This window comes from Hemicordylus capensis, chromosome 2 (assembly GCF_027244095.1).
Source record: "Hemicordylus capensis ecotype Gifberg chromosome 2, rHemCap1.1.pri, whole genome shotgun sequence".
NCBI classification, from domain to species: Eukaryota; Metazoa; Chordata; class Lepidosauria; order Squamata; family Cordylidae; genus Hemicordylus; species Hemicordylus capensis.
The window spans coordinates 365,667,727-365,688,864 of record NC_069658.1 but is presented as its reverse complement, the minus strand read 5'-3'; the positions used below and the strand labels follow the sequence as shown (position 1 = coordinate 365,688,864).

The window sequence follows — 21,138 nt, the reverse complement described above, 5'->3', positions numbered from 1 at the left end:
CCCCAAGATTCCATTCCTCACTGCTAATTTGCAAATACATCTTGATTAATTTGGCCCTGGGTTGTTCCCAGGCCAAGAACTCAATGTGTGGCCAGTTGCTTACACTTTATTTCTTTCCAATACTCTTTCTTCAACCGGCATTGCTCCAAAGGATATTGTAACACCAGCCAATGCACTGTGTCTGTCCTTTCTGGAGCGGAAGCTGAACTAAGGGCCTATAAACTGCTTTGTCCCCAAATTCAAATGAGTTTTGGAAAGAGGAAGCCATCTGCTCTGTTTGGAAACCACACCACTTCCACTTCATTCATTGCAAAACCCACACAGAGCTCACAGGTCACTCACAATGGCTTTTTCTCTTCTCTTCTCCATCTGCCCCTGGTTGCTCACAGTTCCATCTTGACACTGCTTGCCATTCTCACATCTGTTGGCAAACAAGATGGCACTTGAATTGAATTCACAAAGAAGCCTTGCTTGCAAGGTTTGGCACATCCATTTAAAAGATAAACAAAGAATGCTATGGACAATGTCGGTAGACATTCAGAGACATTAGGCTTGCTCACATGAGAAATAGGGTAGGACAAGCATCCTACCCAATTTCAGGAGCTGTGTGCTCCCGTTTTCTGACCGTGTGCTAGTAAAAAAGCAAGATAGTAGGCGGGAGGAAAGGTAGTCTGCTAGCACTCTGCTGGGTAGGAGGGCTTTTCTTTCTACCTCATTCAGCAGCTGGGTATAGCTGCTGGGTAGAATGGAACCCTCCTACCCATCAGGAGGCTAGCTGATGATCACTGCCTGCACCTATCTTGTTGTTTTTACTAGCACGTAATCAGAAAATGGGAGTGTGCACAGTTCCCGTAATAACAACAACAACAACAACAACAAAATTGACAATCAAATGCAGGCATCACAGATCCTTGGGAAGGACTCGATGTCTGGATAAAACAAACCGATCAATAACATCTGTTTTTGTGAATAAAGAATAATAATGATAATATTACTTGTATTATTCTTATTACTGAATCATTAAATGTACATGGGATATAACCGAGTATAATTAGTAAACTGATAGGTTCCCTGCCTCAAGGAGATTATTTACAAGGCTTGATCTTTGCTTTCACACTTGCTGTACCTGCTCTACTGTATTAGAAGGCTACCAGTAGAGAAAGATAGCTTTTTATTATTTTGTTAAATATGAATGAACTGGCAATCTGCAAGTCTAGCCGTTGCAACCCACAGATACATTCTCTACCACTGGTCTATGTGTGACCCTTACACAAGGATCCTGTACCCTCATGACCGTACCTGAAAGCCCATCTGCTTGCTGGAGACCTGGATCTGCCGCATGAAGACTCGGAACCAGACCTGCTCCGGGAACAATGGTGCCAATTGGCCCTAGGGAGAGGATTTTTGTAGGGACACATCTTGGATTCTGATGGACTTGTACAGCAGTCCTCTTCTTCTTCTTCCTCCTCCTCCTCCTCTTCCAATGGGGAACTTATCTCACTGCAGCTGTCTTCAAAGACGGTGTCATATTCAGGCGTCTTGCAAAAGGCTATCTCCCCATCATCTAGAGCATTGTCCAAGAGACCAAAGTGTTTTGTCAAGCTGGCTCTGATCTCTTGGTCTCTCAGCTGCTTGCTACCCTCCTTCACAGCTACTACATCCACTCTCTCCTCGCTTGTCTCTTGATAGTGCACATCGGGCACTCTGCGCTTGTGTTGGCTTTCCACATGGCTCAGGGGCTCCCAGGATTTCAGCACCTTCCTCTGGAGTGAGGCCTCAGGCTTCAGGACCTGACAATAATCATGGTCACCAAAAGAGCGTGAGAAGGGGCGTTTCAACACCCCCTGTTGCTCAGGGTGAGAAGGGTGGTTGGCAACCCGACTCAGGTGTGCATACAGCTCTGTCCGCACTGGGTGCTTCTTCTGGTGCTTCCTGGGGGTTGCACCATCACCTGTAGTTGGCTGTGGCTCAGAACTGGTGATAATGGCAGTCTCCTTTGCTGGCCTCTGGTGAATGTCTGGCTTATACAGGTCCTCTTCTGAAGGCTTGTATGGTGGAGTAGTTGGTGGAGTGAGACCTTATCTCCCCCAAAAAAGCAAAAAGGGAAACCTCTTTCAGTACAGAAGCATGAAAATAAAAAGCCCTTGCTGCAAAAAGAGTCAATCCTGTGCATTTATCAGGCTCTCCCACCCCTTTGTTGACCCTTCAATGCTCTCACATAATTGCTTTTGGATGACTATTCTCTGCTATTTATATCAAGGTTCCTGTCTTTGAAATGTGACAGATGCATTGTTACCAAGCTGCCTTTTCAGATGAGGGGAGGACTACTTGGAGATGTCTGGATTCTCCTTCCTTTAGATGGAGATCGATGGCTATAGAGTGAGTTAACATTCTGAAGTTACTACTAACATGAAGTGTATGGCATTGCCCTATGCTTTCTCTGTGTGTGGAGTGAGCCCCTTTGAACTTGCAAAATGAACTCCATTCTTACCTGCAGTGCCACACAGTTCTACAGTCAGCACCTGCTCAAAATTCCGTTTCCCAAATGAAGGTTCTCTGAGGGGAAGAAAAATAGGGTGCAGAGATGATGGAAGAACCAGAGACAGAATTCACAGGGAGACCATAAACAAGTGACACTGGTGCAAGGGAATGTATGTTGGATATAGGCTCCAGAGAAAACTCCCTTAAAAGGAGTCTTAAAATGTCTCATGGAGCACAGGTCTATTCATGGAGGAGCGGTCTATTAATGGCTACTAGTCTGAGTGTTATAGGCCACCTCCAGCCTCAGAGGCAAGATGTCTCTAAATACCAGTTGCAGAGGAGCAACAGCAAGAGAGGACATGCCCTCATCTCTTGCCTGTGAGAGGCATCCAGAGGCATCTGGTGGGCCATTGTGTGACACAGGATGCTGGACTTGAGAGGCCTTGGGCATGATCCAACATGGCTTTTCTTATGTTCATATTACATAGGTAGCCAACTAATGGCGCAGCGGGGAAATGGCTTGTTGATCAAGCCAGAGGTTGCTGGTTTGAATCCCCACTGGTATGTTTCCCAGACTATGGGAAACACCTATATCAGGCAGCAGCAATATAGGAAGATGCTGAAAGGCATCATCTCGTACTGCGTGGGAGGAGGCAATGGTACACCCCTCCTGTATTCTACCAAAGACAGGGCTCTGTGGTTGCCAGGAGTCAACACTGACTTGAGGGCACACTTTACTACACACTAGTACAGGGTTAGGCAACCTTGGCTTTCCAGTTGTTGGAGCTATTGTACTGGAAGCCTTTGTTGAAAAAGAATGCTCTCCAGGTAACTGTGCAGGAAAGGTCTTTAAACTAAGAGAGAACCCACCCACCCCTTTTAGGCTACCAATGTGCTACAAATCACCAATATATGCTAACAAAAATGTTGGGAATAATACCATTTGTAGTCTTACAGCATGGCTGTATTTTCATACATACAGACTCACTGAGAGCACATCACATATTCTCAGCAGCAAAAGGGATCTATTCTTGGCTAATGGCTTTCCGCTGAAAGGCTCCAAAACCACACAGCAAATTTGCATCAACAAGGTATCATTTGAAAGCCTATGGCATGTTGACAATACTTTTTTTTTTTGCCAATCATCCAGGAGATGCTTTCTCACACAGCCCAGGTGCAGAAACTAAGAGCCCTTTTTATGATCCATGAGAAAGAGCTTGGGGTGCATGTGGGGGAAGGCTGTAAAACCTTACCTCACCTGCAGATGATTGCCTCGTCCATGCTGGGCATGTGGATCGCATGCCCACACGGACTCCAGCTCTCCCCAGCAGCAGTGGAGGGGTGGGGTCGGAATGTGTCCCCCACCCCAAAAGAATATGGTGCATTATGGGGATCCCACACACACACACACACCCCCGACGCAAGCCAGGAGCCCCACAGTGTGAACAGCCTCATTGACTTACTGGAATCATGTAAAAATCTAGGGGTGCATTTTGATGCCAAAAGACACATCAGACTTGAGATATTCATCACATATATCTTTCCAAATAGTCTTTGCTGCACGGGATAGACAGATCTCATCACTGATGGCACTATTTCCACAGGCATCATATATGGCATTCAAACACAGCACAACCTCTCAGTCATCTTAGTTCTCAAAAAGCCTTGAGGTAAATGCAAGAAGCTGCTATTTCACTAGTTTTGTTGACACTGATGATGTCCAAACTCTTGGACACGATCAGGGTATGAGATTCTTCAGGCAGGAGCTGTGGGGCTGTTCATGTACATGTGGCACACAGACAACAACCAATTCACTGAGCACTGACCCATATACAGTTTGAGAAGAACGGCCTATGGTCTCTAAATTTGGTCTTGATTTGTTTGCACTTCTCTGTTCAGAATACCACCCAACAGTGTTTGTGATATTTTGCTTCTAAGGCAACCAGATCTGTAGAGTACAGTTTAGTATGATGCTTCTCATCTTCAAGTGTCTTTACAAATAGATGTACATTTGGATAAATATCAAGAGTCGTTTAGTAAGATGTATTTTTGGCATTACACTTACATTTGTGCCACGGGCAGCGACAGACACCTGGGCGGTTCTGAAAGAAAACAAACAGAGAAAAACAGAATGACTCAATGAGCCATAACCAGGCTTTTATACTAGACTAGCCTGCCAAATGAGAGCCCAATGGCCCTTTGTTTCCTGACCTTCAACCAGTTACCAATCCACACATGAACTTGTCCCCTGATCCCACGAGCAAAAAAGCAGCTGTGTGTGGGAGAGGGGATGGGACCCTGCCCACCCCCCATGCTGCTTCCCTAATGTAACTCATCCCCCTAAGCTGATCTTAGCTACAAAGGGAGGGAAAAGACAAGCACTTGTATTGCACTTGTCTTGTTTTCTCTTTGTTTTCTCTTAGCAGCAGCTTGGGCAAAGAGGGATTTATGGTGGGGGAAGAGCACCAAGGGCAAAGGTTAATCCTTCCGTTTGCCCAATTCATACTTCCCCAACTGTCTTTTAATACATTTCAAAAAGATGTCAGAAGAACTGATCATGGATCTCACCCATCTTGTCTGGCCGTTAGTGGCCTCCATCAGTAGGTGGGTCAGTCCGTACTGTCTGTCACACTTTCAAAGTCCCTTTTTATACCCTGGTCACATTTTGGCTCAGTTTAATTAATACGGAAGTCCTCCTTTGGTCACAAGTTTGTTACTGCCTCCTTTCCCCTGATACAAAACCAAGCATGGATGATCCCTTCCTTATCACTCAGTCTGCCATTTGTTAGAACTGGGACATTTGGGGCTCATGTCTAGAAGATGGTTTGGGTTGTTTGTGCCAGCCACATGGCTGTACCCCTCTCTGTCTCCCAGTGTGGGAATACTGACACCGAAAGCCATCCTGGCTCTCCTCTGCTTTGTACCTGTTCGATGCAAAAGGGTGCCGCACTGGCTCTCGTTTATCTCGCACACTTCGCTCTCCCCAGAGCTCTCTGGTGAGGGGGTCTGCAGCTCCATCGGGAGACTCTGACAGCCACTGTCTGCTTCATCCACACCACTCACTTCAACCTCTGCTGCTGGTGCTTCTGTATCAAAGTTCTGCAAAGCTGGGCATGGGGTGGGCTCTGTGGAGGCAAATGTGTTCCCTGCTGCCTCAGGTGACACAGCAGCTTCCGGTGGAGACTCATCAAGGAATGAGAGCCAGAGACTGAGTTCGGGGTTGAGTCTTTTTGAGCGCCGCACGGCATAGACAGAGCTCTCCTGCTTGCGGCCCACTTTCCCAGAAGCGAGCTGAGCTGGGACAGTCGCTTCCTTTGTGCCCCCTTCTTCTGTGGGGCTGCCAGTCTCTTTCTTGGCCTCAGGCTCGCTTTTGGGATTCTGCCTGGGCTCAGTTTTTACTTCTGGTGGCATTCTGGCAGTAGACTTGCACATCTCTGCAGCTCCCCCAGTCTTGAGTGGTGGAGCTCTTGGGGGTTTGGGAGGGTGTGACCTGGCCAAGGAGGCATACACAGGCTTGGCCAATCTGTATGGCTTGCTCACATCACATGGGAGGTCTCTGGCTAGCAGCTCCTTCAGGATAGAGAAACTGGAAGAAGGGGCTCTGGACTGTTTGCAACCCACCGAAGTATGCCAAGAGCTGTACGGACAACTGTTCTTGCCACTGAGGGGAGGCTTTTGCAGGGGGCAATCTGGCTTTGCTCTCTTGGAGGGGCTGTGAAAATGCTGGTGTTTCACATCTGCAAGATCTGTGGGGGGCAGTTTTCTAGGGGGAAGGCAGTAGGTATGCATGTAGCGGATAAGCTCCACTGTAGCATGCAGCTCCTTCTCACCCGTGCCTTCCAGTGAGGAAGAGGAGGAGGAGGAGGAGGAGGAGGAGGAGGAGGAGGAGGAGGAGGAGGAGGAGGGAGTTGCCACAACATTGCTGTAATTCAGCAGGTCTTCGCTGGAGTCACTGTCCTCTCCATGGTGAGCACAATGTCTCTGGGGCTCATTGCTGCTGCTGCCATGGCACCCATCTGGTGGCCAGCTGGTTTTTGTGTGTGGGCAGTGTATGGTGGCGGTAGAAGTGAGATGCTTATGAAGCTCGGTGCAGCTCCGACTCTGAGCTTGGAGGAAGCTAGACTTTCTGTCTCGGAGACCATCCACCTTCAGGAGCAGAGAGGAAAGGGAGTCAGACTAGACTAGTGTGAGCTTTTTAAGCCACACCAATAAAGAGGACCTGTAAATATACATTCTTTGTTTGGGTGGTTAAGCATCTCATAATAAAGAACCACAGATTTCTCTAGCAGGTGTTTACATATTTGATGCTACCCTAGAAACAGATGTTTCACAACTGAACTTCAGATATTTATTGGGTGGATAGTTTTATGTTTTATGTGGATAGTTTTATTTTATGGAAATCCATGCCGACCATGACAAAATACAAACATTATAGCAAAACAAGGGAGGAACCACAGTCTTCCTTACAGTTACATTTGTGACTTATCAGTGGAGTTTTGTTGATGTCTGCAGGATAAAGAATCTGTCTTTAATTCAAAGACAGATTCTCAGCTCTCCCTGCTTCTGTTGTCTTTTTTTTTTTTTTTAATGGTGGTTGTTTTTTTGGTGTTTTATGGTTTTTACAGCTTAACCACCCAAAGAATGTGTACTTACAGGTCCTCTTTATTGGTGTGGTTGATTTCAAGGTTTGAAATGATTTTTATGGAATTTTATTGTATTTTAACTTTTGTAAACCACCTTGGGATGCTTTATGAAAGGTGGTATAAAAGTTGAATAAATATACATAAATAAATACATAAATGGAACTGATTTACTATAATTAAAAAGCAAATATTTGCATAAGTAGTGGACTGTGTACTTCTTCTACAGAACTTACAGAACTCAATTTCTATTTCTAACATACTAAATGAAAGGCCTTGAATTTCAAGCCTGCAGGTGGTCTGTACCTCCATTTTATTTCCCTTGGGGATTAATTTCACCCAGTTCCTTAGTACCAAGTGCCACAACTTTTTCCCAGCACTCACACTGCAAGTGGGAGCTGCTGGTTAAATGTAATCCTCCTTCTAGTCTGCACTTCCATTTCTCCTGGTGATTGCTGTGCATGCAGCAACTATCCTTGTCACCTATAGGATTGTGCTTGTAATCCCACTGGTTATAAGGGATGTACTCCTTACCTCCATGGTCAAGGAAGCCCTTACCCTGCTTCAGAGAAGAGATGGGGCCATCATCTACCTCCTCATGGATCTCTCACCATGACCCTCTGCTAACTAGGCAGAGAGCCACTTTCTTAAAAATGGGAGCTCTCTTGTATTTAGGAGCAATAGAGCAGCCCAACATTGTGCCTCTTCCGTGGCAAATGCTGGTGTTCTCCTTTGTGATTTATTTGGAGTGTGAGCTCGTTTGAGACAGGGAATGATCTTCTCATTTCTTTTGCGATATAAAGGAGCAGGAGAGGTCTATCAATGGCTACTAGTTGGAGTGCTATAGGCCACCTCCAGTCTCAAAGGCAGGATGCCTCTGACTACCAGTTGCAGGGGAGTAACAGCAGGAGAGGGGGCATGCCCTCAACTCCTGCCTGTGGCTTCCAGTGGCATCTGGTGGGCCACTGTGTGAAACAGGATGCTGGACTGGAAGGGTCCTTGGGCCTGATCCAGCAGCAAGGCTGTTCTTATGTTCTTAAACCCCTTTGAGAACTTTTTGTTGTTGAAAAGCAGCATATAAATGTATAATAACAATAACAAGAAGCTTATCCCATGCACAGCATCGGCATCCTAGGACTTTATTGCTCTCCTGAGTTCTGCTGAGTTCTGCACTCTCTCTCTCTCTCTCTCTCTCTCTCTCTCTCTCTCTCTCTCTCTCTCACACACACACACACACACACACACACACACCCCTTCACTGCCATGCCCCTGCTGTATTGCCGAGTGTCAGTCATTTATTTAAGCGCAGCAGCAGCAGCTCCAGCTCCTCCTCCTCCTGTTGACAGGCATGAAGCTGGCGACCACAGCCAAATGGATGCAGAGCTGTGCAGAGCTTTCTCTGCAACCGCTGCGGGAGCCAGTGCTGCAAAGTAAAGGAGGCTCACAGGCTTTTGCCGTGGCCATATTCTTCCCTTTGTGCGCTCTCCGGCCCTGGCTCAGCTGTCCTCCCTGTGAGGAGACTCGGAGGGGCAATACGATGGAGGCCAGCAGTTGGAGCCGACCTAGGCTGCTGCTGCAGCAATGTCACTGCTCAGTGTCTCTGCACACCTCCACCTCGGCCCTCCCTCCTCTGCCACCCTCCTGCTCCTCCTCGGCAGCAGTTGCCCCTCCATCCGCGGCTCAGTCCTCCTCCGCGCCTTCTCTCTCCTTTCACCTCTTCCCTTCAAGTAAAGCCTCCCTTCACCTCGGCTGTCAGAACTCTTGTGAGATGTGCCTTAGCCTTATAGATAGATAGATATACAATCTAGCTCCACAGCATAACCAAAAGTGTGCTGCGCATTCAATTACTTCCGTTACTGCCTTTGGTCCCCTGGGCCTGAATACAGAGGATAAAACATTCAGAGCCGTGGCAGTGTATCTCCCTTCACTGTCTTTGTTGCTCAAGCTCCAACCCAGCAATTGTAGATGGGAGGGAGATATAGCAAGGGAAGAGTTTTGCCACAAGGGAAAAGCTCCTGCCCATATCCTTGTGAAATTTTCAAAAAGGAAAATATGTGCATAAGTGCATATCCTCCAAAGGTCCTTGAAGGTTCTTTATGGCAGGCGGGGCATTTCTGGAGGACAGAGGAATCAACAGGGATTGGAAGGGGCCATCCTGCCGTAGGCATTATCCAATAGGTGCTGTTCCATAACGCCTACACAGCAATCTCAACAGCAATGGAGGTACAGGCTAGAGGGAGAAATGCTGGCTTCCTGGCAATAGTGGCACAACCCAGAGGGGAGACTCCTGTGCCCCCTAGAACCAAAGCACCTGTTCTCCAGTATAAGGAATCATGTTTGCACAGCCTGAGAGAAACCATATAAACTGGGTGGACATTTAAATCAACTCAGTCCTTGCTCTATCTATTATACAAAGAATAATAAGCAGAAGGGTCTTTGAGAGATAAGCTGATGGTCTCATTCCCTCAGTGCGCTGGGTAAGAGATCAAGCAGAGATCTGGGGGGATGCTGAGAGCTTGTGACGGGTTTGGGGAGCTAGATATAGGAGCTTAGCTGGGGGGGGGTGTTTTATATTTTAAAAGGCTCCTTTTAAGAACTATTCAGTCCATGACTGATCATTTGATCTTCATACCCCCTGCACCAAATTTCTAGCTGGTGTCTGTGACAAATAATACTATTTCGACTCCAGAAACCGTCCTTTCCTTCCAGTTGGTGCAGATAATGTGGGAGGGTGAATGTCCCTCTTTTTTACCCTCCTGGCCTTTCCCATGCAATCTAAATCCACTTGCCTAATGCACTGCACAATTTCCATTATCGAAGTGGAAAATCTTTAATGGCATCTTGTGTGGATTTCAGGGGATTAGTTTAAATGACTGGACTGGTTCTGCAACTTTACATGTCGCTATTTGCTCAGCTAAAGTCAATTCAATCAGCCATTAATAAGTTCCAATCTAATTTGGGTCAGGCATGAGAGTAAGAAAGAAGAGGGGAAAGATCATGACAAAGTTTAAGTAGTAAGGGGAATAGTAGAGATGTGTGAACCGGCTCGTTTCGAACTGTGGTTTGAATTGAACCAGACCAGTTCAGATGATCCGAGTTCAATCGGACTGGCACCCAAAAGCGGGGGTGCACTCTGAGTTCAAATCAGACCAGCCCCCAGTTCTAAGAACGGTTCACGGACTGGTTTGGGGGTATACTTATAAAGGGGATTCCGGAGAGGATTCCCGTTTACAAGTAAAGGGGGATTCCCTAATGTAAGGCGGGAGAGGGGTGAGCAAAAGTATTTTAAGCCTGTGGTGGCAAGTCGCCAGAGGCGGTGGCTTCTCTAAGCCCCCTGACATCCTCCCGAATGACAGCAAGGGTCAGCTGCAGCCCAGCTTGGGTCTCTGCACATGCACGGAGGCAATATTTTTTTACCTCAACTCATGTACAGAGGCAAATCACGTGGTGACACAAATTGCCTCTGCACATGTTTGGAGGTCACGAAAATGCCTCCGTGTGTACACAAAGGCCTGGACTGCACTGCAGCCAACCGGGGCTGTCATTCGGGAGGCTGGCAGGGGAAGAGCCCCCGCTGCCACTCCCCGCCGCCGCCACTACCTCCACCGCTTTCTGCTGCCTCTACCTTAAAATAATAGGAAGTTTTACTCACCCCTCCCCCACCTTATGTTAGGGAATCCCCCTTTACTTGTAAAGGGGAATCCTTGCTGGATTCCCCTTCACAAATATACCCCTGAACTGGCCTGTGAACTGGTTCGGCCTGGTTCGATGGCTGAACTGAACTGTATCCAGTTCATCGGAGTCCACAGCTGGACTGGGCTGGTCTGGATTTGAACCAAACTGGCCAAACCGGTTCCGTGCACATCCAGGAGTAGTTTTGTGCACTGTGCTCAAGGGAGCTACTCCAAAGTGTGCCTAGAAGAAAGCCGACTCCATCTAAATGCCACTGTATCTCCCATACACCTACTAATCTCCTGGCCTTTTCCCTATCTCTCTCCTCAATCAGGAATATTAGCTTCTGTCGTCCTGGTACGTGCTTCTCCAAACAGCCACCCAAGGCCTAGAAGCCTACAAGCCAACCTATTTTACTGGCCCCCAGGTCTCCTGCAGCAACACAGGAGCTAGAAACTGCCTTATAGTGCCATCCTGTGCATGTTTCCTCAGAAATATGTTCCATGGTGTACCCAGTAAGGCTTACTCCTCTGTAAGCATGCCTAGGTTTGCAGCCTGAAAGCAATGACAATTTAGGGAGAGGACTTGCCATTTGTTTGCAGCTGGCATGCACTCCAGGGCCCACACTGATTGAGCAGGGATTTTCTGGCCACTATCCTTGATGAAAACTATGGGTCCATTGACAGGTGGACTAGATCCACAAGTAACTCATAATATTTTTAATTTTAATGTAATAATGTGGGAAGAACTGATCTCAGCCCCTGCACTCCGAGTTGTACAGGTGAAACTCGGAAAATTAGAATATCGTGCAAAAGTCCATTAATTTCAGTAATGCAAATTAGAAGGTGAAACTGATATATGAGACAGACACATTACATGCAAAGCGAGATAAGTCAAGCCTTAATTTGTTATAATTGTGATGATCATGGCGTACAGCTCATGAAAACCCCAAATCCACAATCTCAGAAAATTAGAATATTACATGGAACCAAGAAGACAAGGATTGAAGAATAGAACAATATCGGACCTCTGAAAAGTATACAGTGTACTGTGCTTGATTGGCCAGCAAACTCGCCTGACCTGACCCCATAGAGAATCTATGGGGCATTGCCAAGAGAAGGATGAGAGACATGAGACCAAACAATGCAGAAGACCTGAAGGCCGCTAATGAAGCATCCTGGTCTTCCATAACACCTCATCAGTGCCACAGGTTGATAGCATCCATGCCACGCCGCATTGAGGCAGTAATTGCTGCAAAAGGGGCCCAAACCAAGTACTGAATACATATGCATGCTTATACTTTTCAGAGGTCCGATATTGTTCTATTCTTCAATCCTTGTCTTCTTGGTTCCATGTAATATTCTAATTTTCTGGGATTGTGGATTTGGGGTTTTCATGAGCTGTACGCCATGTTCATCACAATTATAACAAATTAAGGCTTGACTTATCTCGCTTTGCATGTAATGAGTCTGTCTCATATATCAGTTTCACCTTCTAATTTGCATTACTGAAATTAATGGACTTTTGCACAATATTCTAATTTTCTGAGTTTCACCTGTAGATGGTTCTGGCCTACCAGGGCATTTGAGTTGTGCAGCCCTGGTTTAAAGTGTCCCTTCCAGCACCTATTACAATGCTCCCTAAGCTGGGCTGCCCCTAATGGAACTCTAGATGCTTCAGGTACTACAACAAGCAATTGAGCCACCAACTGGTCCTATGATGTTTTTGCTCATCTGACAGTCATTCATTCAAACTACTCCGATGTTGCCCAGGGCCTGTCCAGCCTTGGCTTGGGAAGCTTAAGTGAGAATGGGAATTCCAAGCTTCGTGAACATCCTGTCTGAAACTAAGCATCTTTATCTTTGACAATATACCAACATTTTCAAACAAATGGGCTTTCAAAGCATCACCTTCTTGGTGCAAATCAATTAAATTACATTAGAGCCACCCATCAGAAAGGGACAGGCAATTCTAGTCTGGCTCATATTTTGGCTTAGAGCTACTGTAAAACACATAACTGGTGAATCACTTTCAATACTGCTATGATAAATTTTCAAGTGATCTCAACCTCCATGCATCCCAACCTTTAAAAAAAATGCTTCTAATGATAACAGACAGAACTGGCCCAGTGCTTCCTCTGAAGTTCTGACTTACCATTCATGTTTAAAATGGGAAGTGAGCTTCAACAAAAAAAGTCTGAATTTGATTTTATGTTAATATAGGCTTAACAGCCTAATGAAGCATTTGCAGGAGGATACTGCACTAGTACAAAGCTGTTGTGCTAGCTACTTGCGCTAGCACAACAGACTAGGGAGTGCAGACTAGGTTGTGCAACTGCAAGCATGCTTGCACAACAGTTGAGCAACTGGAGGCATGCCTCATTTGTTTTAAAGGAAACGTTCATGCTTGAGTGCTAGAGTGCAAGAATGCAGTTCTGCAAACCTCATTTTGGACTGCAGCTGTGTGATCTTCTTGCACTAGCTCTTTATTGGCCAGGATGTCAGCAACACAGTAGTCCACTTTTTTATCTTAGGGAAAGGCTAAGATGAATAATACCTTTGTACAGGGTCGCTGGGCTCTGGATTTGGGAGCTCCTTGCCGCCATACACTCCCCTCTCTCTGAACCTCATAGTTTGGAGGCACGTTGGGTGGAGAAAGTAGCAACTTCTTCAGCTGGAAAGGGAAGCGGTGAAAGAAAGAGTCGGAATTCCTACATAAATGAACAGCAATCTCTGCTTAAATTATCTGATGTCCCCTGCCTCCAACAATTCATTTGATAAGCAGTTGGGCTGGAGATCCAGACTAAACGTCACAGTGTCAAGAAAGCTACCTCATTTTATACGGACCAGAGATGCAAGGCCAATTTTACTCCTAAGCATGATTTTTGGCAGTCACATGAAACAAGGTCTGGTACATAGGCTTGGCAAAGCCAGTTTCCAAGGCTTCTTTTCTGAATTCATGCTGGCTTGCCATCTTAACAACTACTGGACATTTACCAAGGTGGCTTTTTGTTCACCCTTGATAAAAGGCTGGGGACAGAATGTTGTTTGTCTGAGTCTATCCTACCCAGCTCCCACATGATCACTCTCCTCCTTCTCCCTTGATCTTTGCAAACCATGACCACCAGTTGGTGGTCTTGGCTCTTCTGCTCTGGCTGGGCATGCCTCCAACCTGGTTTAGGGTTGTGTGAACAGCCCTAGTATGTTTCTTGCTTCTGGTTGTCTTCACCCATAACCTCCAAGCCCAATTCACAGCCAAGAATCCTTTAAATTGTAAGGAGGTTTGCAGTTTTAAGGATTGTAGGTGGTGCAGTTGAACTGGATTCTGAGAACACACTTCATCTGAGGCCAATTTGCCCCACAGACCCTGCCTCTAAGCTAGGACATTCTTTCATGGGTACCCCCATGTTTTTGAACTGGAAAGAACAGGGTGATTTCTGAAAAAACAATTGACTGGATGTAACATTCAAATAAGGGCAGGGATTAATTAATTTGTCAGCTTGCCAAGAGTTTTGAAGTGTTTTCAAAATGGTACTTTCTGTCCAAATGCCAAGTATTTATTGGGATGTTTGTGGGGATAATCTTTACAATGGATGCTACTTTAATCCAATCAAGGAAGTTGTGGGTGAAGAAACAAATTGGAAATTATCTTTGAGTATCTGATATCACTGCTGAAATGCTTCTGATTAGATGGCTTGAGTATTTCTGTTTTAAAAAGACATTTCATATTCCACACGCTTACACTGAAGGCAACATGGGATCAGTAACAAAACACCAGATTTGACTCTTGTGGCAATATGTAACAGGGAGAAATCTTCAAAGGCAGTCTGGAGACTCGAAAAGCTCTTTAAAAATTAAGCTTCTGACAGATACTGAATCAGTCGGTTCCCACGGTCCAATGTCTGCTTTCTCCCTCACAACAGAGTGAAATTTCAGTTTAGTCTTATTTGGAAGAATCTCCCCATAATAATGAAAATGCAAGGTTATGTCCTTCCCCCCCTGCAACGTATACATCCTATATATACACGTATGGATTTGTGATATATAGATAGATAGATAGATAGATAGATAGATAGATAGATAGATAGATTTATACACCCACACACATGCACACTTTTGTGTGAAGTGAAAATGCATTTTCACCACTAGATGCCACTATACACTTTTAGAAATAATGATATTCGTTAATGATAGAAGTTGGGGGTCAGGTTGGGGGAATGATAGGCAAGAGCCCAGTAATTATAAACCAGGCCCCCCAAACCAGCATTCTAGCTACTGAACAGTTGAGATAAATTGCTCCATTGCACCAAACCTCATAAGGTTATTTAAAAGACATCCAAGTAACAGAAAGCTGAGGCACCCGTATGGAGGACCGCAGGCTCTGTGAACTCTCCTCTGGGCACCACTTAAAACTAGGCTGAGAAAAGATGGCCTTCTCTTTTAGCAGAGATACCATCAACAGTACTCTCTCCTCTGCTACTGCTCTCCTTTGTAGATGGACTAATAAGGGATCTGCAACAGAAGGCACAGAGAATGAGGAATGGGGACAACAGCCTAGTCAAGTGCCTGTGTTTTGTGAACTCTGCAAAGCAGCCGCAGGCAGGACTTTGAAGCTCAAAAACAAAAACATGGAATGTGGTTCTGGATGCAGAATTCAGAATCCTGAGAATCAGTTTCCAATCCAGGGAAAGAGGCATGTTTCTTGAGGACAGAGTGCGAAGGCAGTGCGTGGTGAAACCTCAGAAGCTGGAGGGACTTACTACTCTTTCTAGTAGTCAAGGGGCAGAGATTGTGTGCCCTGTGTGGCTCCTGGTCCTTACCCAGGATGACCAATGGAGAAGTTGTTTGAAGGAGCCAAACTGTGTAGACTGATTTAGACTGAATATACAGAGGTCATGGCCCAGATTTTTGGGGCATGGAACTTCTTCGTCTAGCTATTTGTTCAGGAAAACAAATTGCCCTGCACTACACACAGGGACTCAGATGAAGATGGTGCAAAATGCTAATTAAAAAGTGCAGAATATACTGTCCATAAGGGCTCCAGGGCAGAGGGGAGATTACTTGTGTAAAGGGAGACTCATGGACTGTGTGAGGAGTGGGGGGGCTCTCTGTCTCATTCCTCTAGTCATGCAGGTGAGTGGCATTTCGAGACTCTGTGGCACGTAACGAATGTTGGAGATGAGAGCGGGGGGGGGGACACCCAGAAAACAGGCTCCACTGTAATGAGGCTTGTTTAAAATGATTACCGATCTGAAATGTATTCAAGCCATTCACATGCTAACCCGCCTCATTTCCCTCCCGACGACAGTCAAACTGGTCCCCATGAGGATGGCAATGGAGCACATTAAGTGAGAGCAATGGTGCGGCACATGTATACGTATACAATAACAGGTATATGCTTTTGTACTGTTATAATTGTAAGCCTATAATGAAAAAATTCAGACCTTTGCTTCCTATCATACCCATGCAGCCGGCTTATCAGAGGCGCATCCAAATCCACCTTAAACAGTAGGAAGTGGGTTCTTACTAGAGACAGCTCATCAACCTCTGGGGCCAGAGGAGGCCCCCTCGTGTCAGGGGCGGCAGGTTTGGGAGAGGGGGTAGGTGACGTGCAGCCGCTGTTGGGCATGTCCCCCTCGTCCATATTTCTGAAGGCAGCCAGACCCAGGTCGTCTCCCTGGATGTCATCCAGTGTCTCGGTGAGCGCCGCCAGCAATGCTTCATTCTCGCTGTCGATAATCTGGTGGAAGGAGTCAGAAGAGTGTGGGAGAAAGAGAAAGAGTGTGAGCAGAGTAGACAAGCCAGAGTATACACGCCTCCTACAGAAAAAAGAACAGAAACACGATCACAATCAAGGGGGAGCAAAACAGCTATCCATGGCTGGCGGAACAGCAGCAGCAGCAGCAGCAAATGTGGTGTGCAGGAAATAGCCTTCCAATCCTAAAGTATGAAGTGGATTTTCAATTTGGAATTAGAAGAACTATAATCCACCCCCACCCTACACACACAGCTTTTCTTTCTTCTGCTTTTCTTTCTTCACTTTCCCAATTGTGGTGTTGAATAATTTTGTATCTGTATTTTCATTTATTTTTAAAATAAAATACAAGTATTACAAAGCATTATATTAGGATTAATTAATTAATTATTATTATTATTAATAATAATAATGATAATTTTAAAAGAGATGTTAGAAACACCATTGCTATTAAAAAGTGGACATTCCCAGCTCATTCAACACGATACATACCTGTGACATTTGCACTACCATATATCAGTCTAAAAAATACAATAGATGTGCTAGCTGGAAGTGTGTGTGTGTGTGTGTGTGTGTGTGTGTGTGTGTGTGTGTGTGTGTAGGGTGGGGGAGGACCTTATTTCCACCACCCCCAGTGACACAATGTGTGGTATAGTCCAAGTTTTATAGCAACATGGGATCTCTTTTTTTTCTTGCCTAGCACAACTTTGAATGTGCTGCACATCCATGTTACCAATAAAAGGCTGCAGTCTTATGAATCAGGTCCTCCTTGCTGCCCCAGTCTCTGTAGAAGACTCTGTACAAGTGGCAGCAAAGAGGGTCTGTTCCATTCCGTACAACCCACAGGTTTTGAAGGGGCCTGTAGGTGCCCATATGTACTGATGATGTCATAGATCACTTGTACCTAGAAGCTGATATCATGCCAAGTGAAATCTAGGGCATTTGAGGAAATCCAGACCCTGAATTGGAAGCACAGATATATATATATGTATATATTTTTTGCCTAACATTCCCTCACTTCCTCTGTTTTCACCAGTGAATACACACTAATTGTGTCCCTATGACCCTTATAACGCTTGTTCTCAGTTGGGGACAGAGTGAATGCCATGCAGGAAATGTTCTGAGGCTCCAGCAGATTCACCCATCAATGGATATAAATTCCACCAATAAAGGCGTATTTGTTTTTAACAGCATTCACCTAAATTTGAGGGCACATGGATACATTTTATTTGACGGTGAGCTTAATTTTCTGCAGGAGCTAAAGATTGTATCTCTATATAGGTGCATTTCTATTTCATGAACTAGGCTTATATTGGAAGGATTTTGTTTGATTTGTGTTTGATACGTATTGGCCAACATTAGGCGCAGTGTAATGCGAGCAGTTCCGAAGCACCTGTGGGTGTCTAAAATAACACACTGTGGGTGTGGGTGTGTGGGTCTAAAACAGGGATTCTCAAACTTGGGTCCTCAGGTGTTATTGGACTTCAACTCCCATAATCCCCAACCAAAGGCCACTGAGGCTGGGGATTATGGGAGTTGAAGTCCAATAACACCTGAGGACCCAAGTTTGAGAATCCCTGGTCTAAAATAACACACACAGTATTGTAGCACAGGGCTGGAGTGCTACTACTTTAATTGTGCAACTGCATTTCTGCTGCACTACGGCCATTCTTTCCAATGGAAGTGGAATTGTGCAATTTTAAGTAACAGTGCACCAGCCCTCTTTTGCAACACCACAGGCATTGTTTTAGACGCCTGCAATGGCGTGGGCGCTTCAGAACGACTTGCGTTACACTGCACATAATTTCAGTCATTGTCTATAAAAGAGAGAGAGAGAAATACAAAAGCATCATCTTAAAATAGCAGCTGCCAGTGTGGATTCACTGACTTCCTTGTAGACATTTTCCATCTTTCCTGTTTTTGGCCTGTTTTGCAGCCCAGTCCAATGCATATTTCTCTAGAAGTAAATCTCTCTGGATTTAATCAGACTTACTTCCAGATAAGTGTGCATAGGACTGCAGTCTTAGATAAGTTTCAGTTAGCATAAAAGACACACTAAATGACGCACTGTGAGATTTAATCAATTTAATAGGTAGATCAATCAACTAAAGCTTTGATCGATTAACATTTGCTTCTCAAGTCTGAGATTGGTCTGAAACTGAAAGACATTTTACCATGCAAGCTGCACAAATGTGACAACTCCCTCTTCTCCGTGCTAAATTTGATGGGGGTGGGAACAGCCTCTGAAAGACGGCCTTTCCTCCAAGTTTGTATCCAAACCTAAGAGATAATTTGCATTTCTTGGCAAAATTACTATGGTTTTCTATCTAGCATTAAAAACTACAGGCAGCTGAAGCTGACAGGGAACAGCCCTGCCAATTTTAAGTACTGTTAAATCCTGTTGATTGCCATGGGAGACTTGTGAAGATGCATACATCTCTCCTGTTTAATGGTATTTAAAAGTGCTTACCTATGTCAGAATGGTGCCCGCCACCTTTTACATCTGGATCTTCTACAAGATGGGGCTTTGCGGATGGGGTTAAAATCAGCCTGAAGCACACAAGTGCAAGCAACTTCCCACATGGTTTGCCTTTTTTTAGTGGCAACCCCATTATAAGGGTTCTAGTAGAAACTGGCCTGACTCAGGCTCCATGAAGAGAAAGGAAGAGATCCGTGTAGTGTCCAGTGAAGAACGAAATACCAACATGATCAGGGCCGCCCTTTAGCAGGGCAAATCGGGGTGGCTTCCCCCAGCCTTTGTGCTATCTGGAGCCCCGCACCTGGCCCCTCCCCGCAGTTGCTGCTCCCCATCTCTTTCCCATTGCGCAGCTATGCCTTCCCTTCTAGGCAGGCTGCAACGGGATGTTAAAGTGGAGAGAAGCAGGAAGCCCTCCCTTGCCAGCTGTGGTGTGGATCAGTACTTTTAACTTCTCAGCACAGCCTGCCTAGAAGATAAGGCAGCACCGGGCAACTGGAGAGGAAGGAGGGAGCAACAGTTGGGGCAAGCAGTGCAAACGCGGGTTTGAGGGAGAAGGCAGCACCCTGCCGCACTCTCCCAGCTTGTATTGCAGCCGGGTCGCTAGATGGAGGGCTTGCTTTCTCCCGTGCAAGCCCTCCACCTAGTGAACTGCGATACTCAGTGGTCACAAAACAAGAGGAACACAACACCGTTTCCCCCACAATATATTTTTTTTAAAAATTAATGTTTTTGACATTTTGTATATTACATACACATTCTCCCATTTCCACACCTCTCTTCCCCACTGCCCCTCCCGAAATACACACTGTTGCACCAATAGGTGTGGGTAAATCAGAAATAGTTTTTAAATTTATTATTATTATTATTTCTTGTTTACACAGTCAGATAAGTATTATTGACTGGTTTGTTTTATCCAGACATTGAGTCCTTCCCAAGGACTCAGGATGGCTGAATTTTATTATCAGTGTTGTTGCTGTTATTATTATAGATATAGTCGCAGAATATAGGCTGTTCCCAGTAAAGCTGCTTTTTGTAATTGGCTGATGGTGATTTCTGTGGCCCCGATGGTGTTGAGGTGCTCTTCAGGGTCTTTTGGAACTGCACCCAGGGCGCCAATTACCACTGGGATTACTTTGGTCTTTTTCTGCCACTGCCTTTCAATTTCAATTTGTAGATCTTTGTATTTGGTGATTTTTCCTATTTCTTTTTCTTCTATTCTGCTATCCCTTGGTATTGCTATGTTGATTATTTTGACTTGTTTTTCTTTCTTCTCGACTACAGTTATATCTGGTGTATTGTGTGGCAGATGTTTGTCTGTTTGTAGTCAGAAGTCCTATAATATTTTTTGCATCTTCATTTTCTACCACTTTTTCAATTTTATGGTCCCACCAATCTTTGGCTACAGGTAGCTTGTATTTTTTGCAGATGTTCCAGTGTATCATCCCTGCTACCTTGTCATGCCTTTGTTTGTAGTCAGCCTGTGCAATCTTTTTAGAGTTTCTCCTTCTATGCTTTGGTAGAAATATCTCTGATTCGACTGGAATTGGAGATTCTGCCTGTGTTGTGTAATTCTGGCTTCGTATCTGCTAACCTTATCTATCTATCTATCTGTCTATCTATCAATCATATTTTTACACCGCCTCAAACTTACATCTCTGGGCAGTTTACAACAAGATTAAAAGTAAAACATTAATTAAAAAATAAATAAAAATTAAAAAACAAGAAATTTAAAACACAATTTAAAATCTTAAAACAATATTCTAAAAACAACATTAAAACAATCAAAACAATATCAGTTAAAAGTCAGGGTGAAGAAATGCATCTTTAGAGACTTTAAAAAAAATTTCTACGATGGGGAGGCTCTTATTTCACTAGGGAGCGCATTCCAAAGCCTTGGGGCAGCAACGGAGAAGGCCCATCCCTAGGGATGTGCACGGAACCACAGAAGCGTGGTCCAGCACTGGGGGGAGTGTGTCTTTAAGGGGGGGGTGGTAGTACTTACCCCCCTCACTGCTCTTCCCCCTCCGGTACTGGACTTTCCAAAAACGTTCTTGGGGCAGCAGAGTTCCTCCCTGCCGTCCCTGCCCCCGTCGTTGTCTGCAAAGGGACTGT

At 45.2% G+C, this 21,138-nt stretch overlaps 1 protein-coding gene and 1 long non-coding RNA gene across 3 annotated transcripts in view; one reads left to right on the top strand and one right to left on the bottom strand.

Annotated features, from left to right (window-relative positions):
- PPARGC1B (PPARG coactivator 1 beta) overlaps positions 1 to 21,138 on the bottom strand; it is a 163,676-nt gene that overhangs the window by 14,905 nt on the left and 127,633 nt on the right. The window contains exons 3-9 of the mRNA XM_053293881.1: positions 16,320 to 16,532; positions 13,350 to 13,466; positions 5,406 to 6,627; positions 4,547 to 4,583; positions 2,492 to 2,556; positions 1,300 to 2,077; positions 343 to 421 (exon numbers count right to left, since the gene is read on the bottom strand). Coding sequence (XP_053149856.1) covers positions 343 to 421; positions 1,300 to 2,077; positions 2,492 to 2,556; positions 4,547 to 4,583; positions 5,406 to 6,627; positions 13,350 to 13,466; positions 16,320 to 16,532 — 2,511 coding nt within the window. The remainder of the gene's footprint in view (positions 1 to 342; positions 422 to 1,299; positions 2,078 to 2,491; positions 2,557 to 4,546; positions 4,584 to 5,405; positions 6,628 to 13,349; positions 13,467 to 16,319; positions 16,533 to 21,138) is intronic.
- LOC128344210 (uncharacterized) overlaps positions 1 to 21,138 on the top strand; it is a 64,112-nt gene that overhangs the window by 31,042 nt on the left and 11,932 nt on the right. The gene's annotated exons all lie outside the window — the stretch shown is intronic.